At 35.5% G+C, this 14,573-nt stretch overlaps 1 protein-coding gene across 3 annotated transcripts in view; it reads left to right on the forward strand.

Annotated features, from left to right (window-relative positions):
• Nucleotides 1-14,573, forward strand: part of ADAMTS18 (ADAM metallopeptidase with thrombospondin type 1 motif 18) — a 68,510-nt gene that overhangs the window by 36,342 nt on the left and 17,595 nt on the right. For all 3 annotated transcript variants that reach the window (XM_052686139.1, XM_052686141.1, XM_052686142.1), the window contains 6 exons: nt 306-401; nt 766-914; nt 6,265-6,437; nt 7,831-7,961; nt 8,132-8,255; nt 9,409-9,653. In XM_052686139.1, coding sequence (XP_052542099.1) covers nt 306-401; nt 766-914; nt 6,265-6,437; nt 7,831-7,961; nt 8,132-8,255; nt 9,409-9,653 — 918 coding nt within the window. The remainder of the gene's footprint in view (nt 1-305; nt 402-765; nt 915-6,264; nt 6,438-7,830; nt 7,962-8,131; nt 8,256-9,408; nt 9,654-14,573) is intronic.

A 14,573-nucleotide genomic window follows, 5' to 3' on the forward strand; every position in this document is an offset into this window, starting at 1 on the left:
CATTCCAGAGGAGTTTCAAAGGGAAATTTGTTCTTTTCAGGAGTCGTAAGAAGTGCAGTTGAATACATAAGACCCAAGACCTTGCCTTTATGCTTATTTCCTTATGCTTAAGGAAATGAACAGGCAATACAGCTTTGATGAAAACTTTCATGGGATGTGGGAGGTGGCAAAAGGAGGAAGTTTCTTGTTTTACTACTATGCATTAACTTGGAAGTCTGGTAAGGATTTATAAAGTTGTACAAGAAAAAAGGAAAACTGACCCAACTTTGTGATGAAGGATTAGTATTTTTTCTTCTTCTCTTCAGGATATTTGCAAATCTCTCTGGTGCCATAAAGTGGGTCACAGATGTGAAACAAAATTCATGCCAGCAGCAGAAGGAACAGCTTGTGGTATAAATATGGTAAGTGAATGACAAAAGGGGAAGCGTTTTAGCAGAATTTTTAAATAACGTGGGAAGTTTTGGGGTTCTGACAGCCCAGGACCATCAGTTAACATGGATTTTTTGGAGAACATTACCCAAAAAACATATTCTGCAAAAGAACAGTTTTGAAGACTTGTACTTTAAAGATCTTAAACTCAGAGGTTGGACAATGTTCTACTTCAGAGTTCTTGTCAAACTGAGAACTATCTCAATTGGAAACATTTGGTTTATTAGGCTGAAGCACTTGAGCTTTTAAATGTCCTACTTTTTTTTTTTTTTTCTGTTTTGCACCTACTAGGTACCACTAACTCTGATGGGATATTTTTTGGCATTCTTTTGGCAGTGGTGTCGAAGAGGACAGTGTGTCAAATATGGTGATCATGGACCCAAGCCTGTAAATGGCCACTGGTCTGCCTGGTCTGAGTGGTCACAGTGTACTCGGACTTGTGGAAGTGGGGTCACATATCAAGAAAGACACTGCAACAATCCAAAGTAAGACATAGATATGAAAAGGTATTGTTTTTATACTATTTATGTTACTAAAACAAAAGAAAACAAAAAGAATATAGTCAATTTCTTGAGAGAAATATGTGTGAAATGCTTCTCAGGCTCTTTTTCCATGTCCAGTAAGACCAGTCAGTAGCTGAAGGACAGGCATATGTTCTGCTAGTAGAAAGTAGTGGCTGACTGAAGACTTCTGGAACACAGAAACATCTATACAGCCCAACTTTTTGAATTTATTGTGTGACACTGCAGTTTATCAAACACCTGCTGCAGTAGAGAAATGCCACACAGACACATTCACACCTAATAATTTAAGAGTAAGTGAAATAATTCTTATAAGCTATTAAAAGACTCCTGATGGGATCATACTATCTTGTATAATAAACCAAAGTTGTTTAAAGTCAGTATCAAAATGGTTGTAGACAGATGACTTTGTATGTCTGCCATGTTCTTTGTATTCTTCCACGTTTCACAGGTCATAAAGTTGCTGAGCCATAGAATTGTATGGTACCTCATAAAACATTTCTGGTTTGTTCCTCTAGTGAATGTCTTACTGCTGTAAATACTACTATTCCACACACTATTATTTCATGGTAGAAATAAAATGCTATCAGATCAAAATCTTTTCCAAGTACTCAAATTATTGCAACTTACTAAAAAAAAAAAAGATTTCACTATTCCATACAAAACTTTAACAGGCACATACATATGAATTTGTCATTGCACACAATAAAAACAGCATTTAAACTACAGTAATAATAATAATAATAAAAAAAAGAAAACATGAGAAGTTTATACGAGGCTGTAAGGAACCCTCATACCTATTATAGAGTGCTACACTAGTAATATCCAAACTTCATATATTATGTTAAGGGAAAATGCAAAAATGTAAATTAGTTAAAATAGTCTTTACTACCCTCAGTCAATCTTTGCAGATTCATAGCAGAGCATTCTCAACCTTTTCTGTCATTTCTCTGTGGTTTTTCTTACATAAAACTAGTTGGATATTTTCATTTTTAAAAGTATTTAGCAAGAGAATAAAGCCTTAATTTTGTCATACATATATCAAAATCTTTTTCTTACCTTAGAGCCTGTTTTTCCTGCTACATTTGCATGTATGGATGTCGCTCTCCCCCTGAGGCAGAAAAAAGTACATTAGTTGCAATGTTTCAGATTGGCTCATTGTAATAATTAGTAATGATTTCAAATGATGTTAATGCAAAAGATCTTCTTTTCGAAATGTGCCTTGTTGTAGCACTTTGAATTTAAAACTTGCATTCAGAGTGATCTATTCTAACTTCTGTAAAACCTGATGTAAAACCAAATGTCAGAACTGGACTGTATCTCTACAAAATCTAATTTTATTACAGTAGTGTTTATCCAGTAACTCCAGTTTATCCAGAGCAAAGAGAATAAACTGCAAATCTCTCTCAGAGTAAGAGTGATTAAAGGACTGTATAAAAGCCATCTACACAACACTGTATAACAGTGAATGAATATTCAGGTGACTGTATTTCACATCACAGAACTTTCGTATGTAAGTAGAATCATTAGAAAAATGATCCTACCCATTTTCAATGTTAAACCATATGGAAAGATTTATAGCCTACTGACTGTTCATTGTTCACTTCTAAATCTACAGATAAACAAAGAATAATGATTCCTTTCTTTCTGAACTTCTGAAATACATTTCAGATGTTTATACATTTCAATATATATATTATTTCATACGTAAGATATTTATTTCAGTCTTCTTAATCCAGGTTTGTGTAGGAGCTAATGTTTGTTTTGTTCAAATGCCTGACAGATGATTTTGGATAGCAAAATTCTGAGAATGCCAATAAATAATATGTGTTTGTATAAGAGATTATGACAGGGGCTGTGGATCTCTGAAGGACTGGACTCTAACATGTTTTTTTAAGATTAGTACTCCATTTTTTCTGAACAACTGACTTAGGAACACTGAGGGAAACTTCTAGGTTTCTGGTGATTTCAGTGGTGACACACCTTACTTAAAAGCTTAAAGACAGGTGAGGAATGTAGCTCCAGGCTGCTGCTTATGACAATCTCATTATCTGTGTTTGTATGTGAAATTCACCTCTTGAAAATGATATCCAACCAATTCAATTTCCTTTTGTTTGATAATTACAAGATGGATGTTTTGTCTATACCCAAGCAGCTCTGGCTATGGCTTCTGAATTATCACCTCAGTTCTGTGTGAATTTGTAATAACAAACACGTATGGAGGTCATCTGTAGAACATGGACAGCAAGATTTGCTAAAATCACTATTTTTCTCTAAATTGTCCCAGTGTAAATTCATGGATCTGTTTTTCACACATCACATTTTACAATCAAGGTACTTTTCCAAGATACAAATATGTTAAATCAGTTAATAGTTTGCTGAGAAAGAACCTAAAGAGTGAGAGATTTAAATGAATACCTAAATCATATATCTGATTGTGAAAGACATTTTAGACCTTTTGAATATGTGCAGAGAACTATTGTCCATCTTTGTGACATTGTCATAACATGGCCATTACATAAGTAGGAAGATGAATTAAATTAATTACAAACCATGGGAAAAAAAAGTAGTCCAGAAATTTCAGTTTAATTCCCTATTCAGTTTAATGTATTAAATGTTTCCCCTCATCAGATTACTTCCATGATTTTATACTCCATGTTGCATTCCAGTGAATAGCAATTTTATTTTCCTTCATTGTTCATTAAGTGTATTCTGAAAAGGGTAGAAACTGTACGATTTATTTAAGTTCCACTTGTAGGATTTTAATATTTGACTCTTGTATGAAGTGGAGTTTGGCAGCTTTGTACTCTTGCTGCTTTTACAATTCATTCTTTGGACACAGATCTTTTGCAGTCCTTTCTTACTTAGTTACTTACTTCTCCAGTTATCATCAGTAAGGCCTCAGTTCTAGCAGCATTTATTCATGCAAGCATCTTTACCAGCCTATGCCAAAGCTGGGAAGGTACACACATGAAAGTTTAGGCTTCATCTGCACTCAGGGCACTATACTGCTATAGTGGAATACCAATGAGCATGGTAATACTCACAGAGCTTCTGTTAGCCTCAAAGCTAAAACCTGTTGGTATAAACCAACTAACAGAAGCATGATTTTATCGGTGTAGATAATAGCCTTTTCTCTGAAATTTGCTTTTATAGCCCTTTAGATTCCTGTGAGTTACTTAACACTTCCTGACATCATGATGTAAGAAAGGAAGTTGGAAATGCTTCTATGGATTTTCTGGCCAGCAGTTTCAGTAATGAGAGTGTACTGTAAGATCAAAATACTGCTGTGACAGGGTTGGAGAACAGAATGCCTGTTTCAGTGTTCCCCTGGTTTGGTGGAATTTTATACCATCTTCAAATACAAGCCTGTGGCTAGAGATCATGATCTAGCCATAAATAATTCTATTATATCATTTATTTGGTGGCATTTACTTGGAATAAGGTTGCTTCGTTTCTGTACACTAAAGCAGATTTGTTCTCTGGGGTAGATCAAAAAAATCATACATGTGCTGACGCTAAAAAGAAAATCTGTAGAGACTTGAGTAAGAACCCAACACTTGGCTGACTTAACTGCAAGCTCCCCCAGTTGCAAAGTCAACACAAACACTCCTGGACTTCATGGATGTTTCACATCCTTCCTGCCCTTCAAGGAATGAATTGCCACCACCTAAGACAGAAAATCTGACTCTAAGACCTTTACTGCTGTACTGTCTAGTATCAGCATAGTTAGTAGATGAGCACAAGAAAAGGTCAGCTAAAGTGTTTCTTCCACAGTATGTTTCTCTGGTGCTTCAACTCAGTTTTAAATGGAGTAGAAAAGTGTTTCTCTCTTCGAGAAAATTCGGATATTGTGCACATTCCAAGGCGACTCAAAACACGAGAAGCAAGCCCCAGCATGGTTAATAGGTTAGATGTATGAGAATTAAAATTTATAGTAAGCAAATGGTGTAAAAATAAAATGTATGTGCATTTTCTCATTCTTGTTGCACCAAGCTGTGTCCGTATTACTCCATAATCAGAAGTTGCTTGAGATACTTGGTACAGCTTACAGTTTACAGTATGCTTTTTAAGGCTTTAAACAAGCAATACTGATCATACTTGCTGCACCCATACCTTTTATATTAACTAAACATTTAGCTATCATCTCTATGTAATATTTTACATTTAAATATGTATTTGGTAGTATTTATATTTAAAATTATCTTAACTACTACTAATTATTAAATAACTAATAATTTGTCTAAGTACTTTTACTATCTCATATGTTTTATGCTCATTTTTCCCTAATGTGTATGCTCATGGCAACTACTGAAAGATCATAGCTTATTTTCCAAGTTTTCCTAATTTTTAAATACCATAGTATAGATGTGTGCAGAATTGTTGCTTTTTTTTTTTTTTTTTTTTTTTTTTTTTTTTAATTTGATGCAAGAAATAATATAGTATCACAAAGTTCTTAAGAGTTTGGGGTTTTGAAGACTTGGCTCAATGCTTGCAGATATATATCTGAGAGCAATGGAACTGCAACAATAACATCAGTGGATTCTTAGGAGATCCAGAGGGAATAAAAAAGTGAGTGAGTATATTTCTCAGCAGTTTATGAGACCCTTCAGTCACTTTAAAAAATGCAGTTCTTACATTTTTACATTGGCTTACAGCTGTGTGCATAGATCAAGTAGTAACAAACACACACACATACATATTATTCTGATAGCTTAAGATATGAGCAAACTAACAGAATGCATTCTTTTCATCCTCTCCAGAGTAAGGGAAATTATGGTTTGTTGAAGCAGATATGATACATTTGAAGTTACCCACAGATATCAGTGGTATCTTACAGGAGGCAACTATGCATACTTTCCTACTACCTTTCACTGTTTTAAACCAAGCTTTTAAAAAACGATTTACCAGAAAATAAAAACAATGAAGTGTGATTATTTTGTTCTCATCTGATCGGTTTTGTGTTATCCTTTATTAACTCCTAGTGTGATAGGCAATTTTTGCACATGTTCATTTGCATTACATATAAAAAGAGTGAAATCAGCCAACACAAATAGCCCTATAAATTTTAATTAGCGAAAACACTGTTCACCTCTAGATGTTTGCATCTTTGCTGAGATTGCAGTGATCCATGAAGATAATTCATGGCAACTGCTTTGCTGGGTTTTAGCAACTATGAAACTTAATGGTTTGCGTAAGAAATACCGATTCCCCAAGACAACTCTTATTTTCTCTGTTAGTGTGTGTGTAACATGCCAATCACATAAAAAGTAGGTGCTGCCAATGATTTTTTTTTCTTTTCTTTCTTTTTAAGGCCACAGTATGGTGGCAAATTCTGCCAAGGTTCCAGTCGTATTTATGAACTTTGCAATAATCAGCCATGTCCAGCAAATAGTTTGGACTTCCGTGCCCAGCAGTGTGCAGAATACAACAGCAAACCTTTCCGGGGATGGTACTACAAATGGAAACCATATACTAAAGTGGAAGGTAATTATGCCACAGCTTCGATGGACAAAGGCAATTGCAGGAAGCAAGCTATCAGCTGTAATTCATCCATATTCGTTAGGCAAATATCACCCTGATGTAAGCAAACAGAAATTCAGTTGGCTTATTTGAGGTATGTTTGCTTTCCAGCATAGCTGAATCCGTCCTCTTATGTGATACCATCTGTACGAACACGCAGAGTTCATTTCGGTTGAGAATTTAAATCTTTGTCCTTAGCATGACTCCCTCGCCATTGCTGTTCCTTTCTTTAATATTATATTAGATATATTTTAGTATAAAGCCAAAATAACAGACAACAACAAAAATGCCATTTATTTTTCTGCGTGGGAAATGTGAGCTCACACAGTAAAACTACCAGAATCTTCTTTTCTATGGAATGGTCTCAGATTTCAAAATCTAATCATAAACAAAACTCACTTTTCTACTGGTACAGTCCCGTAGGAATCAGAAGGATAAACAATGTACTGACGTACATCTTCTGAAGTCATCTTTCACTGAGAGATCTTTATAAAGTTTAGGTATCAATAGCTGTCTCTTGTCTTCTGTGGAATTAAATAATATTTTTAATTTATGCATCTTAATTCTGTAAATACTTTGCATCAGTATTCTCCACTGTACTCTTGATAACATGGTCTCTTTCTCAAAACTGCTACAGATGCTTAGTCTCTGTAGAAAGTGGAGTCCTAATTACAATTGAAAACCCAACTGAAAGAAAAAGAATACTGTTTCAAATTTAATTTCATGTTCCTGAACATTCTATATTGCTCTATTGGTATTGAAATGGTGCTTTGTGTCAACACATACAATTGCATCACTGTATTGGCCAGCATATAATTTATCAGTCCTTTATAAGCACTATATGTGAATAAGAAGAAATTTGATTGACAGTTGCTTGGACTTTTTAGAGGAAATGTGCCTTGCTTAGGGGAAAACCTGTTCCCAGTACTAGCTTCCAGCTGAGCACTTGTGCAATCTTATCTTTTTAAAATTTTAATAAACATTAAGTACAAATATTGCAATTTCCAATTTCTCTTAATAAAAAATGAAATTTGAAACTGGGGACAAGTAGAGCTGAAATCATGGCCACATCAGCAAAGCTCACAGAATGTGCCTGCTTTTACACTGCTGTTCAACTCTTAATTCTCTGAGTATGTGGACCATTAAACCCACACATTGTTTTAAAGGATATTTGGCTGTAATTCCACCTATCTTGGGATCCTAACGTGTCAGGACACAATTAATTCTTGTAGCTGCTAATTATCACCTAGGATGCAGGAAGAAGCAGCTGGATGCTTAGTGTTGCTTTTTTTGTTTATTTTCAAGCCATGCCCCAGGTCTAGTAATACTTCTTTGTTTTTGTTTTTTTTCCCTTCAGAGGAAGATAGGTGTAAATTGTACTGCACAGCTGAAGACTTTGACTTCTTCTTTGCAATGTCCAGCAAAGTGAAGGATGGAACCTTGTGTTCTCCTAATAATTACGACGTTTGCATTGATGGAATTTGTGAAGTAAGATAAAATTAAGTTCCTTACAATCCTAATGTCTCTTACTGTTCCTTTTTTCCTTTTTTTTTTTTTTTAAATAATAATAAGTGGGAAAATGATTCCTTTGTAGAAAATGCAGCTGCTTCTTCAAATCTCTTGTGTCTGAGTCCTTCACTTCTGCCTTTTGGTTGCAGCAAGTAGGGTGTGATCATGGACTTGGTTCCAAAGCTGTACTGGATGCTTGTGGAGTTTGTAAAGGAGATAATTCAACATGCAAGTTCTTTAAAGGCCAATACTTGATCCAGCACAAAGCTAATGGTAAGCAAAGCTGTTCCACATGATCATCAACTCATTGCTCTGCTGTATCCCCATGTAATATATATGATTCCTTGCTCATTAGGGCAGTGGTTAAAAGTCCAGATGTGAACTGAAAATCACAGGGAGAGTGAGAGAAGGGTTCACATTTCTCCTGTTTCTTGGTAACAAGAAAGCTACGAACATAAGTCTTGGTTAGTTCATCTGCAGGCATTCCTCTTGTTTCTTTAAACACTTTCCTTTTATGTATGAATTTCCTTTTTAAAAAGATTTTAGGATTTGTGCAAGTGTGTCGACAGTTCTGATTGGAATGGGACAATGGAATTTCCCATTATGTGTACCATAAGAAGTGAAACACAGCATAATGCCAAACAGGAGAGTATTTCCATGCCCATTTTCAAATTAAATTGATTGAAAGCAATCCAGTTGATATAGAGGATGAGCCAGTCACTAGGATGAAGACTTTTCTTTAGTGGTCTATCACAGGTTTGCTATAAAATCCTCTCACTGAAGCACAATCACTTTACCCCCATGGATATTTCGCAGATCCATTAATTGAAGATATAAGATGTGTGACATCTTACATCTCACTACAGTGAGATGTAGCAGGAAATTATTTAGGATATTGTTATATAGAAATATAATACTAGAATAATCTAACTATGCTTTGTAAAATGAGCTGTGTGCAATGTGAATGCTGGAGGCTGTCAGCAGTGTATGAACTGACTGTAGAATGAAGTAGTAATCCAGTGTTATATGGGGCACTGTGGGGGCTCTATCACGGTGCATCTGACCTCAAAAAGATTGTTGATGACTGAAGTAGGACCTTCCCTACTGCAGAGAAATACAGGGAAAACATAGTAAAACATTTACAGTGAAACCATCATTATTCTGTTCTACATTTTTCTAAGGTGAACTTGCTGCTTCTTGTCTTGAGTGACACAAAAATTCTAGGAATTGAAATACCTCAGAGTCACTCTGATTACAGACTGCATAGGGGGGTTAAAATCAGAACTGCTTTCTTCTTACGGAAATGGAGTAACTTTGGTAGATCAGAACAGCTGCCTTCAGTATCTTTCAAATTGGCTCAAGAAGGAGAAGCCTTCGCTGTCTGTACAACAATTGCAAAAATGTTGCTTTACTTCTTTTATTTCAGACTACTATGCTGTGGTCACTGTCCCAGCAGGAGCACGCAGCATTCACCTCCATGAAATGCAGATCTCCACCAGCTACCTCGCAGTGCGCAATCTCAGTAAAAAGTATTATTTAACAGGAGACTGGACAATTGACTGGCCAGGAAAGTTTCCTTTTGCTGGAACAGTTTTTGATTATCAGCGCTCATTTAACCATCCAGAGAGTCTATATGCAGCTGGACCAACTAATGAGACGCTGGTCTTTGAAGTAAGCTTTTTTCTATTTATTCTTCCCTTGATGTCTATTACAGAATCAGTAACGACAGCTTTAGCTCTGTGCTGTAGCTCTCAGAGAGATTAAAGAATAGCGTTGAGTCATGATAGTATTCAGACTTAATTGTGTAGTCATGCTAGATTGAAAGGCCTTTCAGCAGTTCATCAAGGTTTGAAGTTTACAAAACTGTCACAAATTCAGTGAAAAGAAAGGTGCATAGAACATAGCGTGTAGCATTATTTCTCCTTTGCTGCACAATGGCAGTAGTGATTATAAGCACATCCCACAAGTGGTGTGCTATAAAATTTAGTGATGCAAAAAAACAAATCTCAGTTATGCTATAGGGCTTAAAAGTAACACTTTCAAATAGTACCTTGGAAAATGCAGGCACGTGTAGTCCTTTTTACGTCTACCCTGGGACACAGATGGTCTAAGCACCACACATTAGGCTCCTGGGTAGTTTCTGTTAATTTGGTTTTATTGGCGATAGCATCTAGAATAAAAACTTTTGTATATGTTTATCTCCCACTCGACTTTGTACTACTTACTCTGTCTGCCAGATGTCCTGTGTTGAGACTACGTTGAGGAGAAAGTAAATTTGGTACATAGATGGTTTGATACACCGAGGCACTGAAAATGAGCCACAAGTACTTCTGTTGTGGGAAACATCTCTGCATTAGGTTGCCTTACTAGATTTTCTGTTTAAATGTATCAGAACATGTGAGGTTCAATATCTGACTGAATCACCTAAGTGGATCGTTCACCACATTAGTTGTCCTGCTTTGTTGGAAGGCTCTAGCAAATCCCTGCATTTTAACTTGTCTGTTATGTGATTAATCCTGTCATGGGAGAAGGAAGAAGCACTCCCCAGGAGAGATTCAATTCCTTCCCACATCTTCCAGCATCACTAGCAAACACCCCTTTCTCTAGAGAGTATGTGGGGAGCATGAGGGCTGTACTCACTCTGAGGCAGTGGTTGGTGGTTCTTCATCCCATCACGTAACACCGTAACTGAACACTGCTCCCTGCACAAGTTTAGCAGGAGCGGTTAACCAAGAAATCTGCATCCTGTTTTCATTACACAGCTTTGTTCCTTTAAACTTAGAAACACAACAAATATAGACTGTGATATGAAATACATTCTTCAAGGATTATTTAAACTTTCACAGCTATTCAGTCAAGTTTTATTTTAAATACTGAGGAGCCTTATCATTATTCATACTGAGTAATGTACTTAAGCATCTATTTAAGCACCATTGAAGCTCACAGACCTTGAACATATGTTAAAGTACCTTAGGATGGACAGTTTGACATAGGAAAAAGGTGTGTATTTTAGCAAATTATCACACTTTGCAATCCCTTTTTAAAGTATAGGTTAGCAAGAACATTTTAGTCCAAAGAAGAGTTTTGGCCTACAAGTTACAGACATGCTTCCATGTCCATAAATCATTTCCAAAATAGCCATATAACAAAGAAATAAGCGTACTTATGAATGTTATTAAATGCTAATCTGAACTCTCAGGAATCTTGTTTGTCATAATACAAAGTAAATTGAACACCATTATTATAGAACTAAAGTATGAATAATAAATTGCTTCTAGATGACTTACTTGGCTGCATGTCATGCAAATACTTCACAGAATAAAGATTAAAGAAAAAACACTTAATGCCAAGTACCACTTCTATTTTCATCCTATCATATTATGCTAAACAGTTTTATTAAGATTTAGCATTTAACTCGAGGCTATTGCTCCTACAAAAGCTTATTTAAACTTTTCTTGTATTTTTATTGAAATACCTACACCACTGCCTTTAGTAACTAGGGATTCTAACAACTGCGAATGTTAAAGTTATGTATTCCCCAATTATATGTATCTGTAAGCTGTAATAAAGATGTCATTAAATAATTTAAGCAACAAGCTGAATTCTGGAAAATATGCAAAATCTTGTTTGTTCAGAGATCTCCATTATTTGTGCTTTATCAATAACTAAGCAGCAAAAAAATGCCAGTGAAAACTAAAGAACACACTTCTGTGTGAAAACACACATTGCTGAATATCTATTTGCAACATAGTAGTGAAACAAGTCCCACTCAACAATAACTACTAGAAACCGTTGGAAGGCTGAATGATGGAATATTTAAGCATGCTATGTTGTAGATTTGCTTTTATCTCATTTGTAACTTTCAAAGAATTGTACAAAATAAATCCTGCCAGTAAACTTTTTATCCAGTTAAGTTGCTTTTCAGTAAGATGAAGCTTTCAAGGGTCCAGACTTCAATTTCTTCCTGTAATTGAAATATTTTTTCTTTATTTTTAATTATGTTATATTCAACACCAATTTAATAATTATTTTCTGGATTCGATTTTCTCCAGAATAATTCAGTGGAGGTCCTTGTAAAAACATACACTGTGGGGACTGAGAAACTGAATAAACTGCAGGAGTAAATACTGGAATTTTTCAAGCAAGCACCAAAAACAAGTTTTTGTAGATGTATTTATTGCTTTGCTACCATGATCAGAAAGACAGATTAGCAGAGCTTGTGCTTAGTTGTGTAGTCATAGTTTTGCTAGACATTTGCGTGGTGACCCAAGCAACCCAGGGTTTCAACTGCATTTCTGGATGCAAATCAATCTACTGCATCCAGAAGGTTGAGGTTACACACGTCCTCTGAGCAACATTCACAGGAGAGGATGGGAGCAGTGCTCTGCAAACATGGGTCCAGAAAGGTCTAGCACATCTGTGCTCAAGGCAATCACTTCCTCTGAAATGCAGTTTTTCTCCAAAATATTTTCTTGAAAGAGACATCTGAAGCATGTATTAAGAAGGAAGAATGAAACCTAAATAAGAAAAAAACCTTGAAATTCCCTATTGTCTTGCATACCACAAGTAATAGTTCAGCCTTACAGTCATACTATGTTTCATATTTATGTCTCATTGTACAGCATGTTCCTGTGCATCTGTGTTTTTCTATCAGGTTTTTCCAATAGCTAAGCTGACACGTGTCATTTAATCAGACTTTGCAGTCCTATTCAGTAACGGATGAGAGACGAAAATCACAAAATACTTTTTTTATCTATCCTGGAATTAAAAAAAAAAAAACCAACAAAAAACCCAACCACAAATTCACACATATATATATTTACATATGTTATGTATGTGTAATTATGGAACCAGTCAGACCAAAGAAGACAAAGAACAGCAATTCTGTACTTCAGCTAGATTGTGGGACTGAAAATTACAAAATTCAGTGGCCAAATGTTTTTTGAGGAGGAGAACATTGTGTGAAGAATGCACAATTCAAATTGTAGGACGAGTATTTCCTGAGTACAACTTCTAGAAGTCTAAATGCAGATTTAAATGAGATTTTAAGAATTTATCAAAGCACCTTCTGGACTGTTGAAGAAGTAAGCTGACAGATGTAGCAAAAGCAAAGCAGTGTATACCAGTGCCCTTCAAAATTTGTAAATCTTTCTGAAATGGCTGTTTGTAATATTGATACTTTGGTGATTGTGGGTTTGTAGAAACCAATAATAGCCTAAATGAGAAATATTCAGGGGTTGAGAAGGCAGTTTCCAAAATGTCCAAATTCAGATGAGACAGGAAATAACAAAGGTCAACATGGTAGAAATATGATAGTTAAATGATAATTCAGGATCAGAAATCAATACCAGGTTTGAAAATATGATTTCTGTAGCATAATTGTCTCATCTTAAATGGAAACATACTGGATTTTTTTATTTGTCAGTCATGTAAGGTCACCACTGCCAACTTAAAGACCTTGACAGTATTTTTATCTTAACTGAAAAATACTTAACCTGAGGAAGAATGAACAGTAAATTTGTCATTCATTCATCTAGATTAGGAAATGAGGGCTGAAAGTCATCACCTCTAAATGCTGAAATTACTTTCCATAAGATGCTCACAGAGCATCAGGGACTTCAGAGGGCTCCATTGACACAGGTCTCAACGTATGAGGGGAAGTCACTGATGACTTTGGTTTGTTGAAATATTCAGTCATCTTCCACCACTGACTTGAATTAAGGGAAAGACTCTGACAGTGCAAAAGAAATTGAACTACTAGGCCAACCCCAAGAATATTGTATAAGCTAACTTAAAAACACAATAGTTTGATGATTGATTTGTCCATTCCATCAGAAAATGAATGAGGAATTAACTTCTATCTGATTTGAGAAAGCCCTGTAACATTTTTCAGGATGAGATACAATCAGTGCCTTCATTGATGTTTACCTCAGACTTGGTGAAATATCTGATCAAGGAATTGTGAAATAGTGGTGAAAAAAAAGTGATTTATTTTGACAACGGTAAGTAAGAGATGGAAAGGATGCTTTACAAAGAGGTAAATATTCACAGGAAGGCTAATGGATCTTGAAAGCAGGCAAGTGTCTAATTAAAATCAGTAAATCACTTCCTCTTTGTCAATAGGGGAAAAAAAAAAGAGAAAGAAGGCTAGGTGGAAAGACTTTTCTGATGGTAGAGCTGCCACTGGGAGAAAGCCAAGTTGTAGTTATAAAACATTACATTTATTATTAGCTACTAGATGATAAATTTGTACTGATTTCCCCTAAAGAGAAAGTAAGTTAAAGAAAGCTAAGATGTGCTTATAAGATACAGATGTTGATTCAATACAACAGATAAAAGAGTTCTCCTTTAGTGAAGAGAGACTAGCTGGACAGCGTCCCTGAAGGTTGTACGTTTGGCATGTGAACAGTAAAAAATAAAAAAAAATTAAAAAATGGAGACACAATAACAACATAAGATAAATTTGAAACAGCTGAAGTAGGAATGAGATCATGCAGGACCTCTCAAGGATACTCTATTATTTTTTTTTCCCTTTTAATGACCTTAGTGGATTTTCCTGAAAAAAACCTGTTTGTCATAAGCTTTTAGTTA

Source organism: Tympanuchus pallidicinctus, unplaced genomic scaffold, assembly GCF_026119805.1.
Source record: "Tympanuchus pallidicinctus isolate F22 unplaced genomic scaffold, pur_lepc_1.0 scaffold22, whole genome shotgun sequence".
NCBI classification, from domain to species: Eukaryota; Metazoa; Chordata; class Aves; order Galliformes; family Phasianidae; genus Tympanuchus; species Tympanuchus pallidicinctus.